This window comes from Bufo gargarizans, chromosome 8 (genome assembly GCF_014858855.1).
Source record: "Bufo gargarizans isolate SCDJY-AF-19 chromosome 8, ASM1485885v1, whole genome shotgun sequence".
In the NCBI taxonomy this organism is placed as follows: domain Eukaryota; kingdom Metazoa; phylum Chordata; class Amphibia; order Anura; family Bufonidae; genus Bufo; species Bufo gargarizans.
The window spans coordinates 45,834,929-45,844,909 of record NC_058087.1 but is presented as its reverse complement, the minus strand read 5'-3'; the positions used below and the strand labels follow the sequence as shown (position 1 = coordinate 45,844,909).

The 9,981-nt window shown below is 45.3% G+C and overlaps 1 protein-coding gene across 2 annotated transcripts in view; it reads right to left on the bottom strand.

The window, feature by feature from the left end:
- Positions 1 to 820: 820 nt before the first annotated feature.
- Positions 821 to 9,981, bottom strand: part of DNAJC10 (DnaJ heat shock protein family (Hsp40) member C10) — a 50,376-nt gene continuing 41,215 nt past the window's right edge. For both annotated transcript variants that reach the window (XM_044303088.1, XM_044303089.1), the window contains exons 18-23: positions 8,763 to 8,896; positions 8,620 to 8,673; positions 4,893 to 5,040; positions 3,992 to 4,114; positions 3,678 to 3,785; positions 821 to 2,407 (exon numbers count right to left, since the gene is read on the bottom strand). In XM_044303088.1, coding sequence (XP_044159023.1) covers positions 2,396 to 2,407; positions 3,678 to 3,785; positions 3,992 to 4,114; positions 4,893 to 5,040; positions 8,620 to 8,673; positions 8,763 to 8,896 — 579 coding nt within the window. In that variant the 3' untranslated portion in view covers positions 821 to 2,395. The remainder of the gene's footprint in view (positions 2,408 to 3,677; positions 3,786 to 3,991; positions 4,115 to 4,892; positions 5,041 to 8,619; positions 8,674 to 8,762; positions 8,897 to 9,981) is intronic.

Genomic DNA, 9,981 nt, shown 5'->3' with positions numbered 1-9,981 from the left:
CACCTGGAAAAACATTGTGAACTAAGTATCCTGACATATACAGCGGCGCCCGGGGATCTCCCTGCACTTACTATTATCCCTGGGCGCCGCTCCGTCCTCCCGTTATGCCCTCCAGTATGTTCGGGGGACTTGGTTATAGTAGGAGGAGTCTGCCCTTGTTCTCCTGGGCGTCTCCTTCTCCTAGGCTGAAGCGCTGGCCAATCGCAGCACACAGCTCACAGCCTGGGAGCGCAGAGCTCACACTGTGGAACGCATAGCTTCCGAAACCGGAGGTGATGTAATCCTCCCCCGTGCACAAATCAGGCGGGAATACTCACTACATATACATATATATATGGGGTATGTGGTAACACCCTCGAAACGCGTTAAGCCTAGCTGTGATACCAATAAAATGAAATTGCCAGAAGTACCATCTGTGGCGACTGCGGTTCTTCCCAAGATTCTAAAAGCGATCCAGGCGGGGGAGTTGAGCCTATGGGTGTCTAGAGTTTATCCCATAGACCAGTGTTTCCCAACCAGTGTGCCTCCAGCTGTTGCAAAACTACAACTCCCAGCATGCCTTGACAGCCTTGGGCATGCTGGGATAGTTTTGCAACAGCTGGAGGCACACTGGTTGGGAAACACTGCCATAGACTACCTCCCCAGTGAAGTGAGGATATGGATATAATTATTTTTTTAATATATTTTAATATCCCGATTTTCCTGTACTCCAGGTGACAATATTTTCCAATACTATATTTATACTTAGGTCACTGCTCCTATTCTACATTTCCTATTCTCGACAACCTTAACTAGGTGATTGGTGCCTTTTTCGTGGCAGTTACTTTTTATTTCCTTGACCTCTCAATCAAGCGAGAAGGAGGAGATAACAGGGGAAGCAGGAGGAGCAAGAGTGCACAGAGTGGCTCAGGACAGCCCTCAGAGTACTTAACTTTTTTACATACAGATTAAAAGTACCTTTTCTCCAGAATGAAGCATACAAGTGAAAGACATCATTACTTTCAGCGGAGCTACTCCTACAAGGCATTGTGCCAGGTTGAACAGATCATTTCCTGGTGACTACACACAAAAACCAAACCACATGACTGAAGGTGTACACGAGTTATGGGATCTGCTGGCTTGCTAGAGTGCTCGCCACTCCACTGTAACAGGCCCTCATTCTTGTGATAGGTGGAGGGCTCAGCGGTTGGCCCGCGGCCAATCAGGCACTTATCCCTTATCCTTTGGATAGGGGACAAGCGTCTGTCAAGTGATAACCCCTTTAACTAAAATGTTTTGCAACTTAAAGTAAAGAATCAAGGTAAAGGTTGTTCCCATCGTGCACATATACGGCATATACACAAGATAGGCTGTAAATGCTTCATATGTGTAGGAGAACCAGGGTCAGAGCCTGTGACCCTCATTCGCCAATTCACAGACGCAGTGCCCCCCATAAACTGCAGTGGAGACGTGGATGCTCTCATCTCTTTCTCCCAAGGGTCACGCACAAGTCACCTCTCCATTGGAATCTATGAAGAGAGCTGCCATGTAATCAGGACACCCATTCTCCCAGAGGTAGGACACGCACTTATCACACATCTATGGTATATCCGGTGAAATACCATAAATGTATTTGATGGGAACACCCTTATGATTTAGTCCTCACCCTTTTCTATCTCATGTATATGGAGGAAAGAATCGCTCATGTTAACACAAACCGTAAAGCTCCCCATTAAGTTGAGAAACTGTCCCAAATTCCATTAAGGCAAAATTATAATTTCTAGTAAAACTTTTATTCTACCGATTTCAAATCACCTACAGTAAAATGGATACAGCAAAGCCAGCCAAAATGACTTCAAATGGTATTCCCATTTTGGACATTTCTGTCATATCCACAGGCTGCAACTCGCACAAATCACATAGAAAAAGAGAAAACCACACACACACGTGGCCACCTCTCCATTCATTCTCCACGTGGATGTAGCAGCTGTCCTACCAGGTGGGTCCACAGAGCTGCATGTCCCAGAGAAGGGATCTCCATCAGACACTTCTCTGGATAGGTCATAAATGACGAAGGAGAGGATACATCTAAGAAATGTCCAATTTCTCAGAGATGATTGGTGCTTGCAAATGTCATCGTTCTGATCACAAGTGTCATAGATTTTCTATTTCTCTTTTTTTAGGGCACTTTCAGAAAACTAAACCAATACAAGCCCTGAAATAAACGCCAGCAATAGGAGGTATCCACCTCCAAATTATTGTTGAATGAAAAGGCAACAGCTTCTTAAGTGCAGGTGGCAGCTTCTTATACTCATCGGGCATGGTCCTTCATAATGTCCACCGTACGAGTTTTAAGTAGCCCAAATCAGTACACACTGAAGATGAAACCAGTGAACTTCAATAATCCCCTTCTCCATCACAATTCATCCTAGAAAGCACAAACATATTACATATTACACATGAGTAGAAAAAAACCTTAATGTGGTTGTCCAGACAAACATGCATATGAAGGCACAGGAGAGAAACCTCTGCCAGTGCCTTATCTCCTGAGAACGGAGGATCCAGCAGCTGAAAGCCAATGTGCCCGATTCCTTAACTTCCCCGACATCTGCTGTCAGGGGAGACTTGGGAGGCCCCACACACTTTAGAAATCCTAACGTACATGGCAAGCTTAATTCTTCCCTGGTTTGACTAAAGGGGTTACCAAAACTTCTATATTGATGACCTATCCTGTGGATAGGTCATCAGTATTTGATCAGTGGGGGTCCGACACCTGGGACCCCTGCTATTCAGGTGTTTGAGAAGGCACTGGAGCTCGTAGTAGCGCCACAGCCTTTTCTCAGCTCACCAAGCACAGCGCCATACATTGTATAGAGGCTGTGCTTGGTGTCGGGCTCGGACCCATTCACTTCATTGGGGCTGAGCTGCGCCTAGGCCATGTGACCAATGAACATGAAATCTCATGGCCTAGGCTAAGCTGCGAGAAGGCCGCTGCGCTACTGTGAGCGCTGGTGTCTTCTCAAACAGCTGATTGGCGGTGATCCCGGGTGTTGGATCCCCACCGATCAGATACTGATGACTAATGTTGAGCAAAGCGAGCTTCGGATGCTACATCCAAAGTCGCTTCGTTCAAAACTTCAGATTAATACTAAATATAAAAGTGTTTTGGCTCCGATGAGCTGAAAACTTTGTTGAATATCTTTGGTAGGCACTTTAAAACGAGGAACTGAACTTGGGTGTAGCATCCAAAAGCTCGCTTCGCTCAACACTACTGAAGACCTATCCAGAGGATAGGTCATCAGTAAAAAAAAGTCTAGTAAATATATGTTCTGAAGCCCGCCATACACATTCCATAACGGTTATCTGTCTCAATCCATCTTCCCACATACATACACGTTCGGCTTGGCTGTACATGTATGTGTATTCTTTGGGGAGAGCAGAGAAGGTTGCTGCCAGACACCTCTGGTGGTGGCTTATGTTAACAGGAGAACAAAAGGATGAATATTATTATTGCCCGCCCATCATCTGTTGGGTACTCGCCATACACACATTAGTGTGTCGACCAAACCCCTCTGTTCTCAATGAGTTTGCTCAACGAAAGACTAAATGTGTAAAGCTAGCTTAGAAATTACTATACTGTACAAGCCCATGGGGTTAGAACTGCTAAATTAATGGTTGAACAATATCTATACATTTACCTTCCGAGATGGCTTATTTTGCTTTTGTAAGAATCCTAGTCTTGCTGTCACCATTTTCACTATTTCTTTGGCATCTCTTGTATCCACGTGTTCACCTAGCACATTTTTCTGCACAATAGATCAATCTCCAGATCAGTACATATCCTGGTAAAATTGCACATTTAGAACAGCTATGAAATGTTTTTAAAAAATAGGAGCGGATTAAATTCTGGAGGAAGACAGGGCCAATAAAACTGGCCACCAGTCAAGCTCCACATGGCATTGCCGCCTCACTGTATACAACATGCAAGTGTATAAAAAGATATCGCTAATACCTTTTTAGATCCCATGTGAGGGTAAAATTTCACAGTAGGGTATGCTCTAATGCCCGCTGACTGGCAAATTTGTCCATAAGCTTGGCAGTCCACTTTTCCAGCTTTCACTTTTCCTTTAAGAATCTGGAAAACAATGCATAAAGGCACAATATTTCATGTGGGGTCAGATAGAAAACCATTGCCTTGCTCTATCACATCACACAACACGTAGAAGGCTGCTACTACATTCAGGCTAAAACCTGAAAAGGGCATTATATCATGCAGCAATACAGGTTTGATATATACTATATATGATACTTATCTATATACAATACACACAGGCAAGTGGTAGTAGATGCACAACAGAGATATTAGCAAGAGGCACAAGCAGCCAGGAGAAGAGATCTTTGGGACCCCCTCACTAACTTGTGCTCTCTCTAAGAGTCTCTCTGTACAAAAGGCTGATATATTCCAATTTTGCAGTCATATGATATGTCTCTTAAACCAGTGAAGGTCCAACCTCCGGGAGCCGCACCATTGGAAAACAGAACTTCTCAGGCCCCTTCAGCTTTCCTTCTGCACAGTGGAGCTCTCGGATACCCTCTGGGCACTTAAATGCACCAGTGCCCCAATCACGTGGGTTGTAGTTACCTAACTTACCTACTAAATCGCTTTATTCCTAGAGATTGGCACACCGTCAAGTTTCTCGTTGCAGTTTTAGAAGCCTCCGCTTTATAATTTCTCTCCTTTTTTTACCCACTTCAGATTTTTGTCTTCCAAAACTGCATCAGGAAACCAGACTGTGTGCCCGTCCCCCTAGGATGTCAGGACCCCTGAGATCAGTAAACTGAAACCATTAGCCACTGGTTATTCCATTCCAATATAAATCACTCAGCAAGAAACAAAGTTGCCAAATACTTACCCTGGCCACAAACTCAAATTCAGGAGCAAAGCTCCTACATGGTCCACACCACGGGGCATAGAAATCCAAAAGCCAGTGATCTTTGCTCTCTAAAACTTTCTCGTTGAAACTTTCAGGCGTGAGCTCAGTGGCAATCTTGGGCAAGTATCTGTTTAGATGGAAAGAAAAGCAAACATGGCATTCAGGAAAATCTTTTCTATAAAACGCGGGCCTCACTGTCCTAAAGAAGCACCGGCCAGGCTGCTCACAGCAGCCAATTAGAACTGAGATTTTCATTTTCCAGACCATTTTTAAGGGGATGTCTGGTTTAATAAACCCCATTTTCAGACATTTTTTAAGGAGATATCCAGGAAATGATAATGATGACCTATCCTCGGGATAAGTCATCATTATCACATTGGTGGGGGTCTGAGCCGATCAGCTGTCCCAGGGAGCTGCCATGCTCACTGGGACTCTGGTGAGCACGGCCGTGTCCCGGTAGCTTTCCAAGTGCAGCATCGTACATTGTATAACAGCTCCGCTTGGTATTGGTATTCACCGCAACTAGGCCATGTGACCGATGTACAGTGAGGTCACATGGAAGAGGCCGCAGCGCTCGCAGAGCACCTAACCTCTCCTTACCCCTGCTGGCGTGATAGCAGGGGTCATCAATATCTTTTCCCGGCTAACCCCTTTAATGGATGGGTGAGGTCCCCAGTCAGGGCTCCGATCTACTAGTCAGGGATGAGCGTGGCTACAGAGAGCACATTTCACTCTTGATGACCCATCACATTCATGCAATCTGGGAAAAGCCCAATGATTTTTATGTGATTTGTGTAATGCTCCAATTCCCCTGTGGTGGTACAGCATGACATTTAGGGCTAATGCTAAGCAACCTGAAGAAATGAAAGTTGTGGACTAACGATGACGAGAAAATTACCAAAGAAAAAAAAAAATAAAGGTTAACGACAGAATCACTTCTTACATTTTGTTCTTATGTTTTTAGGATACTGAAAATGAAATGACCACATGTCAGAATATGTGTCATCATATGAACCAACTTAAAGCGGATCTTTAAAGTTTACCATGCTACCCTACGTAATGGCACCATAGTATAGCCACAGGTCAATACTACTAGTACCTAAAACAGCATAAAAATGTTGCAGTATTTTGCTAGTAAAAGCACTGAAAGAATACACCGGACACATAGAACATGAAACACACGGGGATGGTGACTGACAGGTGGCTATATAGCATTATGGACCTGTAACTAAAATATGCGGTCCTTACATAGGAACAGCATATTATAGTAAAAGACCTGAATTAGGGGACATTTACAAGACCGGAACTATTTTTACGGTGCACAAAACATGGATACTGGCCATGTGCATGCTTTGTCACAGTGCAGACCCATTGACTTCAATGGATCCATATGTTCCTTCTGTGTGCATCCGTATCCATGCGGCTGCTCAGCAAAAAGACATGTCCTATACTTTGTCTCAACACGAGGACAAATCACTGCAAAAAATGCACCAAAATGATACGCAACTGACAATACGAGCCAATTCCTCAAGCTGTGTTAAAAGCTGAGAACTTTGCCAATATCTTCCAGTCAGGAACATATCGGAGCCCCTCATGCATCACGTCATGGTGTCTCAGCACGCATGGGGTCCTACCACTCAACTACCCGTGGTGTGTGAATAGAGTCTGAACAGTGCTAGAAACCAACTCACAGCCAGGCTCTCACATGCCTCCATATTGGCAAAGTTCTCAGCTTTTAACATCGGCCTGAGGAATTAGCTAGTATTGTCAGTTGCGTATCATTTTGGTGCATTTTTTGCAGCGATTTGTGTATGTAATGTATCATTTTGTGTAAGATGTCCTTGTGGTGCATGCGGTCCGCCCCGGCATCCTCCATTGTACGCATTTTTTTTCTGGAGATTGCTGTTGTCTGCGGACCGCATGCGGAGGAATTGCTCCCCCGGTTATAGACACGCCACAGTGTCTAGGTTTGGAGCATTTCCACCCGTTCAGGCTAGAGTTGTTGCGATACCAAATTTTTGATTCGGTTTCGATACCATGAAAAAGTATTGTGATACTCGAAACCACGCGAAAAAAATAAACCAAAAAAGCCATGCGCATTCCACATTTTAAAAAATGGCGAATCACTCAGTTTTTTTTTTTTTTCTGTTCCGGCTTTCACCACCTAGATTTTTTTTTAACATTTTAATAGTTTGGACTTTTCTGACGTGGCGATATGTAATATGCTTATTATTTATATATTTTATACGTGAAATTGGGAAAAGGGGGTGATTTATACTTCATATTTTGGTGGTTTTTATTTTTTATTTTTTACACTTTTTATTTAATAACCATTTCCCCCTTAGGGGCTAGAACCTGGGATCTTTCATCCCTTGTCCTATTCAGCCTGATAGAGCTCTATCAGGGTGAATAGGACTTCACACTGTCCCTGCTGCTCTGTGCTTTGTGCACACAGCATGAGGGATGTTACCATGGCAACCAGGGCTTCTGTAGCGTCCTGGCTGCCATGGTAACCGATCGGAGCACCAGGCTTACACAGCTGGGGCTCCGATCAGAAGCTGCCACTGCACCACCAACGAGGGGGAGGGGAGAGGACCCTGTGCCCACTGCCACCAATGATTTTAATACTGGGGGGTTGAGAGGGGCTGGCGCACTGTGCCACCAATGATTTTAATGGGATGGGGGGGTACACTGCACCACCAATGATAATTACCCCTTTATACAGGAGGCTGGTACTGGCAGATCAGCGGCAGTTAACCCCTTAGGTGCCGCACCTGAGCGGTTAACTGATGCTGATCGCAGCTCCCTGTCAGGGGCAGGGTGCCGGCAATGCGATTCTGCTGCCGGCACCCGCCTCCTGTATTGTGTTAAAGACTGACTACTTTTCCTGGGTCCAGACTAAGTATCAGGCCACATAGAGCGGCGCCCAGCGATGTCCCAGCACTCTCCATTAGTCCTGGGCGCTGCTCCGTTCGCTCCTCTCCTGCTGCTGATTACTATCGGAGCGATGGGAGGAGCCATCAGTTTCACTAGTGGGCGTTCCTTCTCCTTGCGCTGCGATTGGACAGTGCTACAGCCAGGGAGAAGGAACACCCACTAGTGAAGCTGATGTCTCCTCCCATCGCTCCGATAGTAATCAGCAGCACGTGGAGCAGGAGAGGAGACAGTAATGGGGCACTGCGGGCGAACGGAGCGGCGCCCAGGACTAATGGTGAGTGCTGAGACATCGCTGGGCGCCGCTCTGTGTGGGAATAGTCCTATCATTGGTGGCTCAGTGCGGCCGCCCCTCTCTTCTCATTGGTGGCAGCGGCAGCAGCACAGGGGGGAGGGTGGAGGAGGACAGCTTCCGTCTTCCCGTGCTGCTGAGAGAACATGAGTGCGCCGATAGCAGCGCGCTCATGTTCAGCGATACTAGACTGCGCAGAAGAGCAGCCCAGTATCGAAAAAACTGAAATCCTGGCATCGTATCGATACCGGGACAAAAGTATCGATTGGGTATCGAAATTTCGATACACGCAACAACCCTAGTTCAGGCCACTTTTTTCAGTGAGTTGTCAACATGAGGACCACTGACAATGGGTCTGCACTGCGATGCGACATGTACATGGCCAGTATCCGTGTTTTGCAGATCCACATTTTGTGAATGCGCCCTTAATTTGCTTCTTTCTTTTGCTGGAAAATTAGATACAAATAAATAACTACTCACGAAAGCCCCCAGCTTTTGAGTGAATAGGAATCTCTCTGCCAGCCGTTATAAGTTCTGAAAGAAAAGGAAGTAAAGACGCGATTACATGCGGCAGTTCTGCTCTGTAAAATATTGCATGGAAAGAACATGACTGTGCTACTCACTGGTAATAATTTGGATTGTCCCGGTTTGCTGGGTAAAGCCTGATTTCTGGATAAGATTGGACATATTCTTTACTGCAAAGCGAGCTGTATTTCTGACAGTCAACGCTTCCAACATTGATCAATCCGCTTAAATGCTGAAATAAAGAAAATCCCATTGCAGTAAAATGGTAAGATATAGATATATATGACTGTCACTAGGACGCAAGTATAATTATTCTCAGTTCTAATGTTAACAGTATGGGGGTCATTTATTAAGACCAGCGTTTTAGATGCCGGTCCTAACCCAGTGTCCTGGATCGGCTGAAGTTATGCAGAGGCGCCGGCCTTTACACAACATCAGCGCATCCACCGCTGGTCTAAATCTACGCCAGCTTCCTTTAATTTAGACCATTTTCTACGCCTTCCCCGCCACACTTTTTTTTTTTTTAGGCCTGGCGTGAGCGGGGAAAAGTCAAAGTAATATGCGAATTTCTGTTAGTAAATAATCCCCAATGTTTTCATTCAGATATGTTTTGGGTCCAATAGGTCTTTAGACCAGGAACTTCAAAGAATCAGGCAGCAAATATGCGTAAAGCTCTGTTCACATCACGTAAAAGAGCCTTCTGTCAAATGTACAGTCAAGAATACTGCCGTAAGTATACCCCTCTATATAGGGATCCAGTAGCAGTAGCCCATAGTCTACCATGGAAGCACATAGGATCTCAGTATCAGATCAGTGGGGGTCTGCACTTAGTGATCATCTGTTTAAAGAAGCTCTGGCACCTACTAAGTAAGGTACTTCCGGGTCTTCCCATTCAAGTGAATGAGATCCAGTAGAACTATTACGGACTGCTGCCATGAAGTAGACAGCATGCAGGTATAAGGCCCCATGAAAACAATGCCGGCTCCAGCGCTCCCACAAGCATTGCTGCAGCCTCCAAACAGCTGATTGCGAAGGTGAAGGGAGTTAGACCGCCGATCTTATACAGGCCATCAATATCCTAATACTGGAAAACTCCTTTAATAGGATATGAACAAAGCTTAAAAATCCTGCTATTTGCATCTAACATTTTAGGTTGCTTCCAGTTGACGTCTATATGAGGTCTTATTGCTTGGCCACTATCTTCTCCTGGAGTGAACCAACTGGCCCCTAAAATCTGCAATGACATGGACATCACTGATTTACTCTAAAGACAGCACACAATCAACTGCTGTCCCTTATCCTCCCTGTCGTTGCCAC